General features: G+C 60.7%; 3 protein-coding genes across 3 annotated transcripts in view; 1 reads left to right on the forward strand and 2 right to left on the reverse strand.

The window, feature by feature from the left end:
- The window catches only part of SNPH (syntaphilin), a 23,860-nt gene extending 23,277 nt beyond the window's left edge, over positions 1-583 (forward strand). The window contains exon 6 of the mRNA XM_014955141.1: positions 48-583. Coding sequence (XP_014810627.1) covers positions 48-96 — 49 coding nt within the window. The 3' untranslated portion in view covers positions 97-583. The remainder of the gene's footprint in view (positions 1-47) is intronic.
- Positions 584-1,642: 1,059 nt separating this feature from the next.
- LOC106895791 (syntenin-2-like) lies at positions 1,643-6,998 on the reverse strand. The gene is made up of 9 exons (XM_014955411.1): positions 5,585-6,998; positions 4,926-4,999; positions 4,721-4,805; positions 4,363-4,466; positions 4,007-4,168; positions 2,781-2,956; positions 2,540-2,711; positions 2,334-2,425; positions 1,643-2,225 (listed from the first exon to the last, which is right to left on the reverse strand). The coding sequence occupies exons 2-9, from the start codon at positions 4,977-4,979 to the stop codon at positions 2,171-2,173; spliced, it is 900 nt and encodes a 299-aa protein (XP_014810897.1). The 5' UTR covers positions 4,980-4,999; positions 5,585-6,998; the 3' UTR covers positions 1,643-2,170.
- Positions 6,999-8,330: 1,332 nt separating this feature from the next.
- On the reverse strand, positions 8,331-10,843 carry FKBP1A (FK506 binding protein 1A). The gene is made up of 3 exons (XM_014955374.1): positions 10,691-10,843; positions 9,808-9,960; positions 8,331-9,074 (listed from the first exon to the last, which is right to left on the reverse strand). The coding sequence occupies exons 1-2, from the start codon at positions 10,826-10,828 to the stop codon at positions 9,832-9,834; spliced, it is 267 nt and encodes an 88-aa protein (XP_014810860.1). The 5' UTR covers positions 10,829-10,843; the 3' UTR covers positions 8,331-9,074; positions 9,808-9,831.
- Positions 10,844-16,298: the final 5,455 nt, after the last annotated feature.

A 16,298-nucleotide genomic window follows, 5' to 3' on the forward strand; every position in this document is an offset into this window, starting at 1 on the left:
CCGCTGCTGCGGGGCTGCTGCACCGTGGCCCTGCACTCCATCCGCAGGATGGGCTGTCACCCCGTCGCCAGCCCCGGGGGCAGCACCCAGCCCTGACACCCCCCTTTACCCCCCTCCACGCCCCCTGCCCGCCCCCACGGACCCGACCGCTGATTGTAAAAGCCCGGCGTGTCCCCTCTCTCATGGGGTCCTTCATGGGGTCCGGCTCATTACACAGCCCGGGGGGTGGGAAGGGGCCGGGGGGAGGGTCTGTGGGTGCGTGGGGATATACTGCCTACCCCCCCCCCAAACCCCCTGCTCCTTTGTCCTGGAGGAGGGAAAGGACCATGGCTGGAAGAGAGGTGCCAAGTGGCGATGGGGGACGTGGCACCGAGTGACCCCCCTGCCCGATGGACTCCACCTGCCCACGGTGCCCCTGGCTGGGGGGGTGAAGGGGAGTGGGCTGCACCCCACGGGGTGGGCTCTCCCTTCATGGCACTCACTTTTTGGTTGTCCTTGCCCTGCCCAGGGTGGGTGACGGCGAAGAGCCACCCAGCAGCAGGGAGAGATGGGGTGGGGGGGCTACAGTGGGACCCCCCCGGGTGCATTTCTCGCTCTGGGTGCAGATTGCACCAGGAGAGGATGGGGGGAACCCACCCAGACACAGGGACCATCTCTGGAGGTGGTGGGGGCACCTTCACCCCGACCTCCTGAGCCCCTTTGGTGTCTGTCCTCTGTCCTGCAGGACGATGCCCTGGCCGGGCACTGCTCAGCCCCTCTTCAAACTGCCCATCCGTTGGGAGATGCCCCCCCAAAACTGGGACAGAACCGAGCTGGGGGTCCTGCACAGCCGAGCGGCCCCTGGGGGGGAAGCCTCAGTCCCTCCTTCCCTTTGCTTTGCACTATATTCACTTTTTTTTCGTTTGGTACAGACTGAAGCCCTGTTGTTGGGGGGGAGCTGAGGCAGCAGCGAGCCCTTGGTGGGGGGGGGGACCCCCCAGCCCTGGCTCTGGCCACCACGGAGTGGGACTGGGGGCTCTTGGGGTTTTGGCAGTGTTGACACCGGTGATCCCATCCTCTACTGGAGCTTGAGGATGCCTTGGCTGGGAGGCAGCGAGAGGGTGTGGGCAGGGCTGGGTGCTTTTGCCTGTCCTGGCCCCCCCAAATCCCCACTTTGCTGGTGGCCTCCAGGAAAAAAAAAATATAAAAATGCCTTTTTTAAATGAAAAGCAAAGACAGCAACGATTGCTCGGCGGGGGCTGGCGGGGCACGAGACTTGGGGCTCCCCGGGCACACGGTGCTCCCGCCCCCATGAATGTCTGTGGCTTCTTCGTGACTTGAATTAACGGTGTTCCCCCCCCTTCCCCAACTCTACCACCCATGGGTGCTGCCAGCGGGGCACCCCTGGGAGCTGGTGATGCTCCACACACCAGCATCCACTGGTCCCCGTGCGGGCACACGCCGTGTCCTGCATCCCTTACGCTGCCCCGCAGCCCCCTGCCCGGGGGCTCTGCCCGTGCTGGGGGGTGGCAGAGGCAGCTGCTGGCACAGCACCGGGTGCCAGGAGAAGAATTTGGGGAGAAACAGCGAGACGGCGGTCGGTGTAAGCGGAGTTAGGATTTACGCCTCTTGTGCAATGTATTTGTGGATCTGTGTACACGTCTGTTAGACTATCCAAAGCTTTGCCAAGAAATAAATGTAACGATTATATTTGAAAGACAAATCTATATAATATATTTTTTAAATACAGAACTGAAAAAGCTGTAACCCCCCCCCCTTTTCTTGTTTCCCCTGGTCCTGTACTCGCTGTCTGTGGTGGATGTAATAAACGTCGCTGGGTCTGTGTCTGCTTTGGCTGGAGCCAGCCTTTGGCGTCCGCCCCGAGGGGGGCTGGCCTGAGCGGGGACACAGGGGGACACGGGGACCCCAGGAAGAGGGGGGTCGTGTCGCGTCCCTGCTGATGAGAGGGCCAGGGGAACACGTGGGACATCATGAGCTGGTGGTCCCCCTGCTCCTCCCCGCAGCCACCAGCCTTTGTAGGGATGAGAGCTCTTGTGCTAAAACAACTTCATTTGGGGACGCTGCGGGGGGGAGCTTCAGCAGTCCCCCCCAAGCTTCCAGGAGCACGTGCAGGCTTGGCCACGGGGGCTGCCCACGCTGGTGTTGGCCCCCCGGGATGGCAGCAATCACCTCAGAGGTCAGGGATGGAGTGGTCCATGGTGGACTTCACCAGCCCCGCCGAGAGCCTGGGGACAGGGAGAGGCGCTCAGCGGAGGGATCCCGAGGGGTTCCTCGGGGAGACCCCGTGGGGCCCCGGTGGGGTGGGAGTGGGCACTGCGGCCCCGCGATCTCACCGTTTGACCATGTGCTCGTAGATCACGGTGGGGATGATGGTCAGTGTCACCACGTTCCCGGCCCCTGCCAGCACCTCCATGAGCTGCTTATCCTGCGGGAGAGAGAGTGGGGGTCCCGTGGGGTGCCCGGCTCTGCCCAGCACCCCATGGCAGCCCTGGCTGGCTCCTGGGCACGTTCTGCCCCGTTGTATGTGCTCAGCCCCTACCTTCATGCCGATGACATTCTGGCCGTTCACCTCGCAGATGTAGTGGTGGGTGAGGAGGCCGTTGCGGGCAGCAGAGCTGTCCTTGGCCAGCGACACGATTTTCCCCTTCTTGACCACGATGCCGACGTGGCCAGTGCTGTCCTTGTGCACGGTGACGGTGCGTTGGAAAGGCCTGTGAGATGGAGAAGGTGGTCAGTCCTGGCACCTTCGGGGACATCCCCTGGCCACCCGGCCAACTCACCTGTCCCGCACCACCATGACGATTTTCTCTGGGGACGCCTTCTTCAGCACCCGCTGCGCCTTGTCGCTGCTCCAGCCCGTGCAGTTCTTGCCGTTGATCTGCAGGATCTGGTCACCGAAGCGCAGCCCCACCAGTGACGCCGGCGAGTTGGCCTTCACCAGCTGCACAAAAATGCCCTGGGGACACAGGAGGGAGTGATGGCACCGGGGACTGGGAAGCTGTGCCACGCCATGCCATGCTGTGCCATCAAATGCCACACGTTGCCATGCCATGATGCACCACACCATGTCACCCTGTGCTGTACTGTCATGCTTGTGCCATGATGTGTCATGCAACGTCATGCCATGCTCCCTCGTGCCATGCCATGGTGCACCGTGGCCGAGCTGTGCCATGCTGTGTGCCCCACACAGTGCCATGCCATGGTGACCACGCCAGGGTGAGGTGCACCATAACATGGCAGGGAGGAGCATAACATGACATTGCATGATGTGCCATACCATGCCACATTGTGCCATGCCATGGTGTGCCATGCCATGGTTCACCACACTGTCCTGTGCCGTGATATAGAATCATAGAATCATCTAGGTTGGAAGGGACCTTCAAGATCATCTAGTCCAACCATCAACCCAACTCTGACAAAAAAAACCCATCACTAAACCACATCCCTGAGCACCATGTCAACCCGTCTTTTGAACACTCCAGGGATGGTGCCTCAACCCCTTCCCTGGGCAGCCCCTTCCAAGGCTCGATAATCCTTTCAGTGTAAAAATTTTTCCTAATATCCAACCTGAACCTCCCTTGGAGCAACTTGAGGCCATTTCCTCTTGTCCCATCACCTGTTCCTTGGGAGAAGAGACCAACTCCCCCCGGCTACACCCTCCTTTCAGGGAGTTGGAGAGAGCGAGAAGGTCTCCCCTCAGCCTCCTTTTCTCCAGGCTGAACACCCCCAGCTCCCTCAGCCTCTCCTCACAAGACTTGTTCTCCAGACCCCTCACCAGCTCCGTTGCCCTTCTCTGGACCTGCTCCAGCCCCTCAAGGTCTTTTTTGTGGTGAGGGGCCCAAAACTGGACACAGCACTCGAGGTGCCCAGTCCAGGGGGACCATCACCTCCTGAGTCCTACTTCACCACACTGTTCTTGTGCCATGCCATGATGCCCCACATTGTGCCATGCCGTGCCATTCTGTGCCATGCCGTGCACAGCCCCTTGCCAGCCCAGCCCCCTCACCTGGTCGACGTTTTTCAGCTGCACCCCCGTCTTGCCCCGCTCGTCCTTGCAGAGGTGGATCTCCCGCACGCCCGGCTTGATCTCTGCCCGCCGCAGCCCCGCGTTATTCCCGCTCAGGGGGGCGACCAGCTGGCCTGGGGAGGTCCCAGCGGGGGTCAGTGCCTGCAATGGGACCAGGGGTCAAGCAGGGCTGGTGAGGGCACGGGATCCCACCACATCAGCCCTCAGGAGGATGCTGCATCCCTTCTCTGGGCAGGATGTGGCCCCCATGGGACATCCCCGTCCTCAGCGATGCTGTGGCATGGTGGGGGGGGTCCCACGCAAGGCAGGTGAGAGCCACCAGCCCAGACACCTACGGTGCTGTCATCTGGGAGCAGGTTCTTCTGGATCTCTTCGCTAGAGAGAGCAAGTCCCATGTAGTTCTCCAGCTCAGCCAGGTTGGGGTACAGCATGGGTGGTGCTGTGGGACACACCAAGAATGGCCTCAGTTCACCAGGTCCCCACCCCACAGCTCTCACCCCTCCCATCCTGGGTCCGTGGGCCAGTGACCAGCTCAAAGGACATGGCAGGGGATGGGCCAGGGGAAAGAAACCCCCAAATCCCCTCCTCTACCCAGGCACTGAGCTGTGGGAGGGTCTCAGCTGAGCCCCCTCCATGGTAAGTATCCCTCCCCCGTCCCCAGACAGCCCCTCAGCAGGGAGACCCCATCACAACCTGCATTGCTGGTGCCCGAGGTGAGTTTTGGCTTCTCCGTGACCACCGTCGTGGCGGGGGTCCTCACCCCGGCAGCTGCCTGCGCCTGCCAAGAGACAGGGGTTGCTCAAGGCTGTGCCCCCCAGCCCGGGGGGACACTCTGAGAGTGGGACATCACAAGGACCTATCGGGGTCCCCCCGATTACGCTGCTGCGCTGACACTGACCTGCAAGATCTGGTGGCCCTTCATGTCCTCCAGGGAAGGGTAGAGCGTTGCCATCTCTGCTGCTGTGACTGTGCCTGGGGACAGGGCGGTTCAGGGACAGGGTGCCTCTCCCAGAGCATCCCTCCCAGGCCACGTGCCTGGCTCCGTGTGCCGGAGATGGGCTGTCACCCGGGGCCTCTGACGTGACTCAGGGCCGTGCCACCAGGGCCGTCACCACCTCCACCACTTCCCAGCAGCCGGGACACGGGCAGCCGTGCGCCAGGCACAGGCACTCCGGGCACCTCTCGGCTGGTGGCAGGTCCCACTCCCCATGTCCACCTGCCCAGCGGGACCATTCCAGCATCACCCAGACACAGGGGTAGGATGTCCCATGGGAACAGCCCCTCTGACGACTCCTCGCAGTCTCCTTTGCCCCCCATCAGTCCCCTCTGCCCCCCAAGTGTGCCTTGCCCACGGCAAGTCTATGCCACCCAGCCCTGCCCCACAGCATCCTGTGCCCCAAAACACATTGTCCAAAGCTCAGGGCGAAGAGGCCAAATCCAAACCCAGCTCTGAGCCCCACAGGAACCAGGCAGGACCCCCCACTCAGCCCATGACCACAGCAGCATCCCCAGACATGCAAGACCCCCAGACCCCAACCCTGGCACCCCTGGACTCACCTGTCAACAGCTCCCAGCTCCCTGTGCCACCCTCTGCCTGGTACTAGGCTTTTATAGCCATGCCCAGCCCAGGGAGGGGCCAGGCAGCCTCAGCTGACACCACCCCCCCAGGTAGGACACAGGTGAGGAAGAGGAAGAGGAAGGTGAAGCCAAACCTTCTCAGGGCCCTATCACTGCAGGGATGGGGATTAGGATGGCTTCCTAAGGGGTTTGGGCATCACAGGGGACCAGGGATGGGGTTGTGTCCCCTGCTACCCACTGTGGTGGCCCCCCCTTCCCACCGCATCACAGCTCCTGCTGGACCTGGCACCCAGCTTGGCCCCATGGCAGCTCGGTGCCCCAGACCCGGGGGGAGTGGGGGTGTGTGTGTGTGAAGTGGGGTGCCCCACCGTGAGCAGCCCTACGTGGGCGGTTGGCTCCTGCTGACACCTCGCTGCCCGGGCACGTGGGGCTGACACGGCTGTGAGAGGGATGCCGTGTCCCGCGCCCTTCCAGCCCGTCACCGGTGGCCCCGGGGCACGTGCCAGGCGTGACGGCCCCGTGGGAGTCCCGCGCTGTGGGTGGAAAGGCTGAGCGAGCACGGAGTCAGGGCACAGGGCAGACACGGGCATCGTCGCGGGACATCGGCACGTCACTCCAGGATCCAGCCTTCCAGCACCCACCTGTGACATCCCACTGCCAGCACCGGGGATGCCAAGGGCCACCGTGTCCCCAGAAGCCGGGCAGAAGGGTCCAGCTGGGCCAGGAGCTGGTGGCACCAGCCCAGAACCTTGCAGGCTCTGCCATGGAGCAGCAGCTGGGCACATCCAAGCTCCCTGCGCCTTCGCTCCTGCGTGCCAGGCCAGGAGGAAGCATTTTATTTACTGGTGTTATTTTTAGCCCGACGGTGCCCGTCTGCCTCCACCAGCCCGGGACAAGAGCAGCCTCACCGCTGACAAACACGGCCGGGAGCAGGGAGACATCCCACAACAGCCAGACGATGGCTCCCGGGGACTCTGTGCCTGCCCCAAATCCCTCATCCCCCCCAAATTGGAGCTCCCGCACCCCATCTGCGATTGTGGGTGCTGCAGGAGCCACCACAGAGGGGCTGCGTGCCCAGGGCATGGGGGGCAGCTGCTGGCCACCGGGCTCCCCCCAGTCCCTCACCAGCCCCTGGCTTATCTCCAGCCAGAAGCCACAGCGCTGCCTGGCACCAGTTAATAATTAAAGCAAAAAGCTTTGCGAGAAGAGAAACCCAAGCTCCCCTCGAGTTTCCGCCTCGAAGTGGTCGCAGCAAAGAGCAGAGCGTGATGCTGGCACCCCGGCAACATCCACCCCGTTCTGCTTAACTGAGTAGCAATTAAGGGTAGTGCTAACATCTGCACAGCGTGGCCCCGATTCCCCACGACCCCAAACGCAGGTGGCAGAGCTGCTCCTGCCCCGTGGCCACTGTTCCCTCCATCACCTCCCCAACCTCCCTCCCAAAACACAAACTTTGCTCCCAACAAACCCGCTGGGAAGCGGGGACTTGCCGCGTTATCGATCGCAGCCGTGTTATCAATGGAGGCAAATGGAGCAAAGGCCGTTTGAGGAGGAGCCGAGCACTGGCACCTGCACCCTGAGCCACACCAGCCACCCCCAGCAACCATCTGAGGTGCCACAGCAAGGACCAGAAGCAGAGGGGCCCAGGGAGCTGCACCGACCAGGCACGGTGGGGGAATCACTGAGAAAAGCCCCCCAAAAAAACCCCAAGAGGCTTTTCAGGTCCATGGTGGTCTGGCCTTCAAATGCTGGCAGCTGGATGTGCTGGGGTGCAACATCCAGTCTCCAAAGAGGACCAAAACAGAAAGCCCCATCCAGACCATGGAGCTTTGAGCAACCTGGTCTAGTGGGAGGTGTCCCTGCCCATGTCAGGGCGGTTGGAATTGGATGATCTTTATGGTCCCTTCCAACCGAAATCATTCTATGAAATACATCGAGAGATATAGATATACTTCTCCAGAACTGGAGGGAGCCTGGAAGCACGAGTCCATCTGCCCTTGACATTCCCCGTCCAGGCTGAGTCACAGCCACGACGGCGAGAGGCTGAGAGGGCAACGTTTAATAGGTTATAGTAAGGTAATTAATTATACAAATTCCAGCAGGCCACCATCACCTTCCCACAGAACCCAGCGAGCCCCAGGCGTCCCTCTGTGCTCCCAGGGCCAAGCACCTGAGCTTCACACCAAAGCAAGCCAGCACCCCCAGAGCCCAGCACGGCACCCACAGCACCCCAAGAACCTGGTACAGCACCCACAGCACCCCCAGAGCCCAGCACAGCACCCCAAGAACCCGGCATGGCACCCACTGTGCTGAGCGACAGACAGGCGAGGGAAAAACCTCCAAGACACAGGGTTGAGAAAAGCCAGCATAAAGCGTTTTTATTGCAATAATAAAACTTGATACCTTTATGCGGTGGAGAAGGAAGTGAACGGCGGCAATTTCTCTTACCAAATCACTAGGCAGGGCGGAGGGAGGGGGCAGGGAGGGCAGCAGCAGGGGGAAGCTTTGCATCGTATGAGACCAGACAAGCGGCGATGACCAGCATCAGGTGTCAGGAGAGAACGGTCAGGTGTGCTCAGACCGGGGACAACGGGGGGTCTGATGTTTCCTTTCCAAGGGGGAGGGAGAGAGAAGGGACAAGGGACTTTTTCCTTTGAGCTGACTCCCCACCAGGCCCCGCCACCTCCCCTGTAGACAGCACCTTTCCGTTTGTCTGCTGTTTTCCTTTTTTTTTTTTTTTCCTTTAAAGAAAGCTCAATGTAAACTACTGAATTTTCAGGGTGTGGTGGAGCTCTGATGGGAACCCATCTCCGTAAATCCAAAAGCGGGCTGGAGGAGGGGAGGAAGGAAGGAAGGAAGGAGGGTTGGTCCACCATGAGATGGCAGAGTGGCCCCCTCTTCCCAGGAGCAAACTCACGGTGCCCCCCCAGCGATGCTGCACCCTCCCCGGGGGGGGAAAACAGGGAAAGGAGAGGCTGCTCCCTCGCCGCCCCGGTTCCAGGCAGGTACCTACACACAATCCTAGCACTACTTTGCTCTCGGCATCCATTCAGCCTCGACAGCCTCACTCTGCTATGGCTTTTGCAGCAGCAGCAATTTCTGGTTTTAAAAACACCATAGAGATCTGCACCAAAACCAGTAACTAACAGGTTTCCTTTCGTTCAAACGATTCCTATTTCTAAGGTCAGCCCATCTGCGTGCTACTGGTAAAAGATAGTCTACACCTGGAACAAAAAATAAGATTAAGAACTTGACCCAAAAAAGAGTTGAGGTTTACGGCGTATAGTTTAAAAAGACATAAAAACACGATACAAGGAGGAAGAGTCAGACGCAAAGCTTAGTGACCAAAGGCATTCAATCAAGGTGTAAGGTTATACAATGAGTGTAGTGGACTATCAGGAAAAGCTCCGTACAAAGTCATGTGCACTCTTCTTGAAGCTGAGATTCTGGATTCCTCCATGTGCCAAACCTGCCGGGAGAGAGGAGAAGCAGCGTGATGAAGCTGCCGGCGGAGGGGACCCAGCAGGAGGGAAAACACTCGTGGAACGGCGGCCTCATCACAAACCACTCTGCTCAGAGTGGGAACCAAGCCCCAATTCTGGAGGGGGAGCCCAACTCCATCTTGCCCACACCACAGAACCCACACGCTCCCAAGCCCAGCTCCATCCTGATGGATCCACAGACCTCGGAGCCCAGCCCCATCCTGCTCACACCATCCGACCCAGGACCTTGGAGCCCTGCCCCATCCTGCTCACACTGTCCGACCCACAGACCCCAGAGCACAGCCCCATCCTGCTCACACCATCCGACCCACAGACCCCAGAGCACAGCCCCATCCTGCCCGCACTCAGACCCACGCACCAGCAGCACGAAGGCAGAAGGGGAGCAGGCAGCCGAGCCCTGCCGTGCAGCAAAGCAATGCGAGGAACCTGAGGCACCATCAGCCAGCACCGCAACGCCTCCATGGCATGAACCCGCTCTGCCAGGCTGGGAACTCTGCTCGTACCACCATAGTGATACCCAGATCACCAGCCTCCTGAGAGCAACTTCTACCCACAGCTAGAAACCCGCCCCTCCTTCTCATACCCCCTCACTGGCATCACCTCCATCCCACCTCCCCGCACTAGCCTGCAGCAAAAGATGGAGGCCTTCAGTCACCCTCAAGCCACAACACCCCCCCGGCAGCAGCTGCCCCTCCTTACCCGAGGACAGGGTGCTGGGGTAGGTCATTCCAATTTCATGAGCTCCACGTCAAAAATTAGAGTGGCATTTGGTGGGATGATCCCTGGGTGGCCAGTAGAGCCGTAGGCGTAATCTGGGGAGATGGTCATCTTTGCCCGTTGACCAACGCTCATCTGGGGGCAGGGGAAGAGACACAGGGACGTCAGGAGATGTGAATAAACACTGTGTGAGTAACAGCAAGAGGGACACAGACCTGTCCCCACTCCTTTCCTTAACACTGGGCAAGAGCAACAACCCAAACTGGAGAGGACAGAAGAGGAACGGGAAGAACACCAGGAGGGAAATGCAGGGCTGGAAAAGGAGCAGGACTTGAGATGTCCTTCACGCATGGTGGGGAATGCCAGGTCATTGCCTAAAGCCACCGGCGCCCTTGTGCTGTGTCCCCAGCAGCTCACAGAGCTGGTGGCAGTCACAGAGGCAGGAACCGAAGCCGCTCCGTGCCCACCAGCCCTCCCTCCGCGTGGGCTTCGCAGCCCGGGAGCCGTCTCCGCCGGGAGCGGGAGGCCCGAGCGCTCCCCGCCGCGTTGGTTCGGAGCTGACTCAGTAGAGAAATGTCACCGCTGAGTCACCGACGTGCCGTAGGTGTTCCTGGGACCCGGCCCTGCTCCATTCCTGCCATCTGGCAGGTGGCAATGCAGAAGGTGATATTCACACCCACACCTCTCAGCGCCGAGGGGGCGGAGGGGCGGAAAACACAAGGGAATGAATTAAAAAAAAAAATAAAGTAAAATAAAATAGAGAAGGAGCGGCACACAGTGATTGCTGCCCACGCTGCAGCTCCCCAGGAACACGGCTCTGCGCAGCCCTGCCAGGGACACCCCGAGATGGAGAAGCACCAGGCACCTGAGCGACTCCTTCCTCCCAGCCGCGGATCACCTCCTGCTTGCCCATCACGAACTTGAACGGCTTGTTCCTGTCGCGGGAGGAATCAAACTTCTTCCCATCCTCCAGCATACCTGGGGAGAGAGGGAGGGAGACCATGGTGACACAGGGACAGAGCCACGCGCGCCTGCGTGAAACAGGCTGTGACCTGGCAGCTCGAGTGGGTGACAGTCACCCCTGGGAGAGCTCACATGGCCTTGAGTCAAAGATGTTCCTCAGCTCAGCCTCCCTGGGGAACACCTGCACTGGGCGGCCCTGGGGGGGGGGAAACCCCCCACCAACACTCTCTAGAGCATCATTCAGCCCTGGGGCAGGGCAGGATTGTCAACCCAGGGAGAAGCACTTCTCTGGGCTGAGGATAGATGAAGGGAGAAGATGGAGAGAGGTGGGAGGAACCTTCCCCACCTCACAGCACCGCCACCAGATGGTTTTCAGGCAGCAGGACCAGGCATGGCACTTCCCATCCCACCAGCAAACACACCTCCTGCTCCTTTCCACAGCCAAGCTTCCATCCTTGGGCACCCAAAACAGAGTCAGGGTTCAGGTGCCCCATCTCAGCTGCTGGTGGCCCTCCAGCCCTCCCTGTGGCCAGCTGCATCCTGCTGGTCTCGAGCCAAATCACTCCTGTTTCCAGGAACGATGACGGGGAGAGGCAGAACCAAGCACTGACCACACGTGCCCAGGGCAGCGCTCGCTCCCCCAGCACACGTTGCATGGGGAGGGCCAAGCAAAGCTGATATCCCCAGGGCTAAATATAACTCCCCAACACCAGCAAAGGAGGAATTTCCTCCCCTCCCTTGCTCCCTGCCTGACCTTCTTGGGGAATCTCGGAGCTGGAGCTGCCTTGTAGGAGCAGCAAATCCACCGGTCGGTGGATTTGCTGCTCCTACAAGGCAGCTCCGGCTCCACATTAACAGAGCCAGCACCTCATGCAATAAAAGCAATAAAAGAAACCCTCCTGCAAATGCTCCTCACTTCTTCATTGCCTCAAAACCTGCTTTCTCAGCTGGAAACAGCCCTACAGTGTTGCAAAACCAAACTCATCCAGCAAGGCGCAGGGCAGAGCGGCTTCCCTTCGCCGGGGCACTGCTCATGGGCAAGAGAAAATGCATCTGTGCAAGAGATGAGTCAGGGCATCCCAGCCCCAGCTCGCACCATGACGGCAGCCAGAGCGAGCGGCACGCAGACACGGGCAGTCGTGATGGGAGGCATTGAACAGAAAGAAAGGAATGTGAAAAAATACATCACCTTTGCAAGCACAACGAGCACCAAAACCCCTGGGCTGCAGGAAGATGCTGGGAGTGGGGACCAGCAGCCCCCCGTTTCAGTCAAGGAGTGGAATTAAGGTTCTAATTTCAAAGAATGGAGAAAAAAAACAACAAAATCCTCCTTCCAGAGCTCGGAGCCCCAGCACCAGCTCAGCCGGTCAGGCTGCAGCCCTGGACTTTGGAATAGTAAGTCTGGAGTTTTCTCGTTTCCTCCTTCCAGGATAAACCTCTTGTCGCTGAACCTGCTTCCAGCCCCGTCTGGCACCGCTCCCCGCGCCCGTCCGCTGGCCTTCCTCCCGCCCGGCGGGGACGCTGGCAACGGGAACACGGGGCAGGCCGTGCCGGCTGGCACCGGCAGCGCCGCTTGGCCGCGACACGAGCTGACCCTGAGCTCAGCTCCCAGCCCTCGGGCATCGTCAATGAGCTGGGATGGCCACAGAAGGACGGATTGGGCAGCTCGTGCGTGCCACCCTCCTCCCAGGGCACCAATCTCCCTGCTTGTCACGGCAAACAGGGACCTGCGGGATGTCTGTGGGGCACATGTTGTCTACAGAAGGGCATCCCATTTAATGCCCAGGTCAGGAGAATGTAAAAGCACCATCAGTGGCCCAGGGGATGCTGCAGACCTTGTGCAGGAGCAGACGGCACAGTCTGTCCCTGCCGCTGAGCTCACCTGTCTGAATCCAGCCTCAGGAAGCACTTTTGGAGCCAGCAGCATCCTGGCCGCAGGAAAGGGGAATTAAGAGATTAAGCTGGTTGCAGCAGCCCAGGGGGATTGATCACTCAGGCTTCCCCCAGCCCAGGATGGTGAAGGTCACACACAGGAGCTTGTCTCTGCTCCCCGGCATGGGGCTGCCACGCTCCCCGCATCCCACCAGCGGGGAAAACAAAGAGGCTCCAATGCTTCAGAGACAGCATCCTCATCTCAGACACTTCCTCTGCCCACAAGGCTCCCAGGAGATTTCTCCAGCCCTGGACAAGCATAAGCAACCATTTCCTCATCCCTGCCATCCCCGAGCAAGGAGATAATGAGATCTTAAAGCTATTAGAGAGGCAAAGCATCCTCTGGCAAAACCAGTTGCCCCCCAGAGCCCCAGAGCAGCAGCCAGCCCCGAGCTGGGTCCCTCACCCATCACCAACACTGGCCCCCCAAGGAGGGCAGAGCTCATGGAGGTGGGTTATGGAGACCCACCTGCCTCATTTCCCACCCCGAATGAAAGATTTGACACCTTTGGAGGTCTCAGGTGGGCAATACAGACACTTGGGGGGTCTTGGGGGAACCAGAGGGAGGAAGAGCACAGAGCCCTGCAACCAGGGGTCCACCAGTCACAGGATGGAGGTTGGTGCAGGGGGGGGAGCTCTGGAGAGCAGCCCCAGCTCCAGAGGGGCAAGGCAGCGTGGCCCTGCCAGGTCTCTGCCACACTTGGCAGGCAGCAGCCGGGAGACGCCGGCTGCAACGTGCGACTTGGCTCCAGTCCCCCCCTTGGGCAGGCAGAGGCGGAGGAGAGCGGTGCTGGAGCAGGCAGGGGCAGCCCCCGAGATAAAACCTGCAGGTTCGGGTTTTGCTGGTGGGGCACGGAGCCTCACCCACGCCCCTTCCATCCCCGCTGGCCCTGGGGTGCTGATCCTGGCACAGCCATTGCCCAGAGGCTCCTGCGAAGCTCCGTAGCACCGGCACAGGCACCTCTGCTCCAGCCAGAGGAAGGGACAGGATGAAAAAACCCTTCCCAAAAGCCCTGGGATGCCCAGACAGTGACCAGGGCATGTTCCAACCTCCTGCATCAGGACGGGGCTGCCCAGATGAGGTTAAATCCTGCCTCTACCAGCGCTTCCCATCACCCAGCCCATGGCCACCCGCAGCTGGGCGCAGGAGGGGGCTCTGCCCACCAGTCACCGTGGTCTGGCAGGAGAGAGGACCCCAGCGCAGCCAGGGATGTGGTTCTTTGGCAGAAGGCGCCGAGCTGCCACAACCCACCGATCGGCAGTTGCACGCCTCGGTAGGAAACGTCTCGCAACCGCAGAGCGTTTGCTGCTGCTGCTCCTCGAGCGTGGCAGCACCCAGACACAGCGGGGAGAGCATCGCCGTGGCTGGGCGCCGTGCAGACCACAGAAAGAGCCGGCAGCCGAGGCTGTGGCCAGCCTGCGTGGCCATGCACGGGTCCCAGGAGGGATGGTGGTCCTCTCTGCACCGCCCTACCAGAGAAAACCAGGGTTTTTTTCCACTGTCCCTCCCCATTTCCATCCATCTACTCTGAGCCCACCTCCCTCCAAGACACAACCTGGGTGCACTTTGCTCCTCAGGCAAGGCCGTTTGGCCAAGCCAAGTCGGGCTTGCTCCTGTCCTGGTGCTCCCCAGCATGGCCACGGCCCCCCATTTCCCCACCACAAGCATGGGTGGGGTGGCCACAGTCTCCCCACACGCTCAGACAGTGACTTCCCCTTGCACCACGTCTCATCACCCCACAGATCGCTCTTGGGGAGCTTGATACCCAGCCCCAGCAGGGCTCTGGGTCACCATGGGATCCCCAAATCCACCAGCTCTGCCCCAGCTCCCACACCAGCAGCCAGACCTAGGGGGGCTCAGGGCTGCTGGACCCAAACCCTCACCCCCCAACTCCCATCTACTCGTTTCTCTGCACACCACTTGCTGTGAGCAGCTCCGAACACACCGAGGAACTCTATACTTGATTTAGTTTCTTTAACAGCCCTTTTGTAGCAGATTTCACATCAAAGGCCATTTCAGATGCCCCACCGTGTGAGCTCTCCGGCAGCAGGCACCACCTCCTGCAAAGAGCGGGGACCTGGGACCGAAGGAGGGTGAAGAGGGTCCAATCTCCCCCAACTCCCCCCCCACACACACCTCCGCCTCTGCAACCCCAGAATGAGAAACCAGCATCTCCGAACTGGAGGCCTGGAGGATGCTCGGCTCACCACCTCCTTCCCCAGCGCAGGCCTCCCGCACCGGGGCTGTCTGTCTGTCCATCCCTCACCCCCGGGACACAATGGGGGGTGTCTCTCCCCACTCTCAGTGGGGCTAAGCCCCATGGAACAGAGGCTTGGGCCCTGGCAGAAGCATCGGCAGATGCTGGATGGCCAACCGAGCCAGCTCCCCACGCTCCCTCACCCTGGGGTCACTGGGTTTATTTTTCCAAAACGTTTTTTTAACCAAGTCTCTGCACACCTCTAACCCAGCGGAGCGAGAACTGCGTGGCCACACACCCACCATGGTGCACCATGGGGCTGGATCTCCCCGGCGCCGGCAGGTTTCCACACGGGAGCAAAGGGGCAGGCGGAGATGGAGCTGTCACGGGGGGTCTGGAAGGACCCACGGAGCTGTCACAAGGGGGTCTGGAAGGACCCTCAGAGCACGGAACCTCCTGCAGCCCCCAATGCTGCCCCGGGCTCAGCGAGCACCATAACGGGGCCAGGGAAATCAAGGCTTTCCCGAGAGCCCAGTCCCGCTCCGGCCTCTGGCAGGAGCAGCCTTCAGCAACCAAAATGGCATCAGGGCCCCAAGGTGTTTGATTTCTGCTGCCTGCCAAGGCGGGGAGCGGGGCAGAAGCTGCCTGCAGGGAGAACTGGGGGAATAAAGGCCAAAAGGAGACAATAATAACAAAAAAAAAATTAAAAAAAAAAAAAGAAAAAGGAAAGGAAATTAGAGAACCGCTCCCACGCGCGGCAGATGAGCGCTGCTGGGGAGGGTCCGTCAGGAACGAGCCACCACGCAGCACTTTGCCCGAAGGGCCAGGCCGTGGGGACGGGGAAACCGGTGACCCACCGGCAGCTCTGCCGGGGTGGGGGATCAGAGCTGGGAAGAGCGGCCGAGAGCTCCAGCAGCGCCGCCGGGAGAGGAGAGCCGGCGCCGGGAGGCCGGCAGGGCTGGCAAGCGGCAAGGGCTGGCCCACCGGGAGCCACTTGACTGCCTGCCAGCCTCCCTTTGTTCTTCCACCGGAGGAAACGGGGCGGCCGGGGTTGGCGGGGGGAGACCGAGCTGCTTCCTCTCTCCCTCCTGATGAGGGAACAGGAAGAACTGGGATGGTGGTGGGGGGGAGACGGAGGAGAAGCAGATGGGCTGGATGCCCGCCGAGCCCTCCTGGGCATCTCTCCACAAGAGAGGGGCACCCTGGGCCCCCCCACTGCGGGCGAGGGGAGGGCGGAAAGCGCCGGGCGGGAAGGGGACTCGGTTATGAGCAGAAACAGACACAAACGGATCGACTCCTTTCCAGCCCGATGAGCTGGAGCTGTTCAAAAGGCAGCCGAGGGGGAGAGGAGACCCCAGGGTGACCCCACAAAGCATTTTT

The sequence above is a fragment of the Calidris pugnax genome, unplaced genomic scaffold, assembly GCF_001431845.1.
Source record: "Calidris pugnax isolate Ruff unplaced genomic scaffold, ASM143184v1 scaffold50, whole genome shotgun sequence".
In the NCBI taxonomy this organism is placed as follows: Eukaryota; Metazoa; Chordata; class Aves; order Charadriiformes; family Scolopacidae; genus Calidris; species Calidris pugnax.

Bases quoted from the DNA above. Each gene is read 5' to 3' on its own strand.
- FKBP1A (XM_014955374.1), bottom strand. From the start codon at position 10,828: ATGGTCTCCCTCCCTCTCTCCCCAGGTATGCTGGAGGATGGGAAGAAG. The intron at 9,961-10,690 runs GTGCCTGGTGCT...CCCTGCCCCCAG, and splicing joins GGGAGGAAGGAGTCGCTCAG to ATGAGCGTTGGTCAACGGGC.
- LOC106895791 (XM_014955411.1), bottom strand. From the start codon at position 4,979: ATGGCAACGCTCTACCCTTCCCTGGAGGACATGAAGGGCCACCAGATC. The intron at 4,806-4,925 runs GTCAGTGTCAGC...GTCTCTTGGCAG, and splicing joins AGGGCCACCAGATCTTGCAG to GCGCAGGCAGCTGCCGGGGT. The intron at 4,467-4,720 runs GTTGTGATGGGG...TGTGTCCCACAG, and splicing joins CTCGGGCACCAGCAATGCAG to CACCACCCATGCTGTACCCC.